The 2,562-nt window shown below is 40.4% G+C and overlaps 1 protein-coding gene across 1 annotated transcript; it reads right to left on the bottom strand.

The window, feature by feature from the left end:
* Positions 1–925: 925 nt before the first annotated feature.
* Positions 926–2,160, bottom strand: LOC108997178. Its single transcript, XM_018973337.2, has 3 exons — positions 1,712–2,160; positions 1,086–1,513; positions 926–930 (listed from the first exon to the last, which is right to left on the bottom strand). Exons 1-3 carry the CDS (start codon positions 2,158–2,160, stop codon positions 926–928), a joined length of 882 nt encoding a protein of 293 aa, XP_018828882.2.
* Between the last annotated feature and the right edge of the window lie 402 nt (positions 2,161–2,562).

Below are 2,562 nucleotides of genomic sequence, written 5' to 3'. Positions count from 1 at the left end.
TAAATGAGTTAGCGTAAACATACATTTAAATATCAAAAGTTATTTGGAAAAATACTTACAGCGTTTTATTATAATTTTTGAAGGATCATAGAGGTGCAAGAGAACGCAACACAGCAACAGAATAGTGCAAAATACACTGTGGCCGTGGGTCTCAAAAACCCACTTTTGAACAGGGACAAACCAAGACCCGAGATTGCTAGGGAATGGCTTACAGATATCAATGGTGGTTGATGGCCAGTGAGTAAATGAAGCGTCGACGGTTCAGATCATCACAGTGGTGTTAAATAAATTAATTAGTCTGTATTATAATCATATGAAATCTACCATAACTAGTATGTGGGGAGGCTCTGTGGCCAACAAGGAGGAAGTAGGAATCTGGAGGAGTGTATGTCAGTCAGGGCATAGTCTTTCAAGAGCAGTGTCAGTTTTCTGAATAATAGATGAGGAGAAGAGGGAAGGAAACTTCGCATCGTCTGCGCGGTACGTCTGGAAGAAAGAAGAAGAAGAAGAAGAAGAAGAAAAGAAGGAAAAAGAAAGGGAAAGAAATGAGGTTCAATCCTCACATCTTGGGTCACAAAATTGATCCAACAAAAAAGATTTCATAACAGCAAGTTAAATAAAATAATTCAAACGTAGTGATTAAATGAAAATTAATTAATTAAATCCAACAATAAATTAATTTAATATGAAAAATAATTTAAATGCATAACAATAATTAATATTAAGAAAGCACATCAAAATAATTTTCACAAAATTAAAATCATAAAAATAAACCAACTAAAAATCCAACAACTTTAAAACAAGAGAATAAATTTTTGAATTAATAAAAGTAATCCTTCAACTAAAAAATACACTAAAATACGGGGTGTTACATTCTCCCCCCTTTAAAATAAAATTTCATCCTCAAAATTTGTAAGGCCAAACATCACGCTAAAGCAAGATACAAGATACAACCAAAACACACTTAAGAAAATCACACGACCTCCAACACCCAACGAGTATAGGTACAGCTTGCATAACTTTTCCAAAACTCGAGAATAAACCACACATGGCATCCATTACGAAAGATAATATTAGACTCATACCTGCCATAATTCCAGCATCCTGAGTCTCTGGAACCTCGTCGCCAGCACTACCAGGAGTCAACGCGTACACCCAAGCCTGAACTAGTTGCCTCTGATTAGTTCTAGCACTGTGATGACCACCTTGATTCCCTTGGGTCCAATTAGGGCACTCACAAGCAAAGTGCCCCATCTGACCGCACTGAAAGCACTGGTTCCAACCCTGACGACACTCACCCTCGTGGGCTCTATTACATCTGCCACAAACTGGAGCTCGGCCCCCAATACGTACACCGGAGGCTGCCTGCGATCGGGCCCTGGTCCTTTGCACAAACTTCTGTGGCGACCCGGAGCTGCTCCCTTCACCATCAACGTTCAGTCGCTTCTTACCCAGAGGGGAGCCTACCACAACACCTCGCTCTCGCTCAGCAATTGAGGCCACCTCGACCAACCTTTAAAAGTTCTGGCTTTGTAGGCACACAACCTATTTGCATATCTGAGGGCACAACCCTTCCTGGAAATGTTCGGCCCACAACTCTTCGGTGGCAAGTATATGAGTCGCAAATCGCTCGAGCTCTATAAATTTTCGAGCATACTGCTCAACAGTCATATCCCCTTGGACCAAGTTATTGAATTTGCGTGCCTTCTACCGTCTCATGAAAATAGGGAAGAAACAGTCGTCGAACTCTTTCTTGAAGCGCTGCCAAGACACTGCCGCAAAAGATCCCAACTCCATCTCTAGGAGTTCCCGCTTAGTCTTCCACCAATTAGCTGCTTCACCATGCAGCAGGTAACTCCCATACAACACCTTATGGGCCTCTGTGCAACCACAGACTTCGAATGTCCTTTCGAGATCTTCAATCCACATTCCAGTCAGAAGTGGATCCTCTTCACCAGTAAAGGTAGGGGTCCTATGCGCTAGGAAGCGCTCGTAGGTGCACCCGGCTTGCAACACCCTATTCTGATCTCCTTGCTGTGGACAAAAATTCTGCTGAAGGAACTCTGTCATCCGATTTAACGCCCTTACCATGGCGTAATTCCCATCGCCTCTCGGCAATTCATCATCGGTCTCATTGGTCGGCTTTCTTGGTCGTACCATCTTCATGCCATAGCGTAACCCTTAACCCCACTTTCAACTTAAGAAAAATTAAAATATAATTATAGTAAAATAGATTAAAATACAAAAACAATAACATATTAAAGTAGAATAAATCCAACAAAATAAAATAACATATAATAAAATAGAACAAATAAATTAAAATAAACATACAATAAAATAAATAAAACAAATAAAGTAGCATGCAATAAAATAAATAAAACAATTAAAATAACATACTTCAAACAAAATAATTTCAAATCACAACTTTAAAATTTTCTAGTACCTCACCTAAGGGACATGTGGTTTTATCCAGAGCCGAACTGCTCTGATACCACCTGTGACGCCCCGACCCCCTCGCACGACAACGTGAGAATCGTGACGTCAGGATGATGACAACACAGG

The sequence above is a fragment of the Juglans regia genome, chromosome 16, assembly GCF_001411555.2.
Source record: "Juglans regia cultivar Chandler chromosome 16, Walnut 2.0, whole genome shotgun sequence".
In the NCBI taxonomy this organism is placed as follows: domain Eukaryota; kingdom Viridiplantae; phylum Streptophyta; class Magnoliopsida; order Fagales; family Juglandaceae; genus Juglans; species Juglans regia.
Note: the sequence above shows the minus strand (reverse complement) of the source record. Positions and strands in the feature narration are given on the sequence as shown.

Excerpts from the sequence above, each read along its gene's own strand:
- LOC108997178 (XM_018973337.2), bottom strand. The coding sequence starts at position 2,160 with ATGGTACGACCAAGAAAGCCGACCAATGAGACCGATGATGAATTGCCG. Across the intron at positions 1,514-1,711 it reads TTCCCTATTTTCATGAGACG|GTTGGTCGAGGTGGCCTCAA; the intron begins GTAGAAGGCACG and ends GAACTTTTAAAG.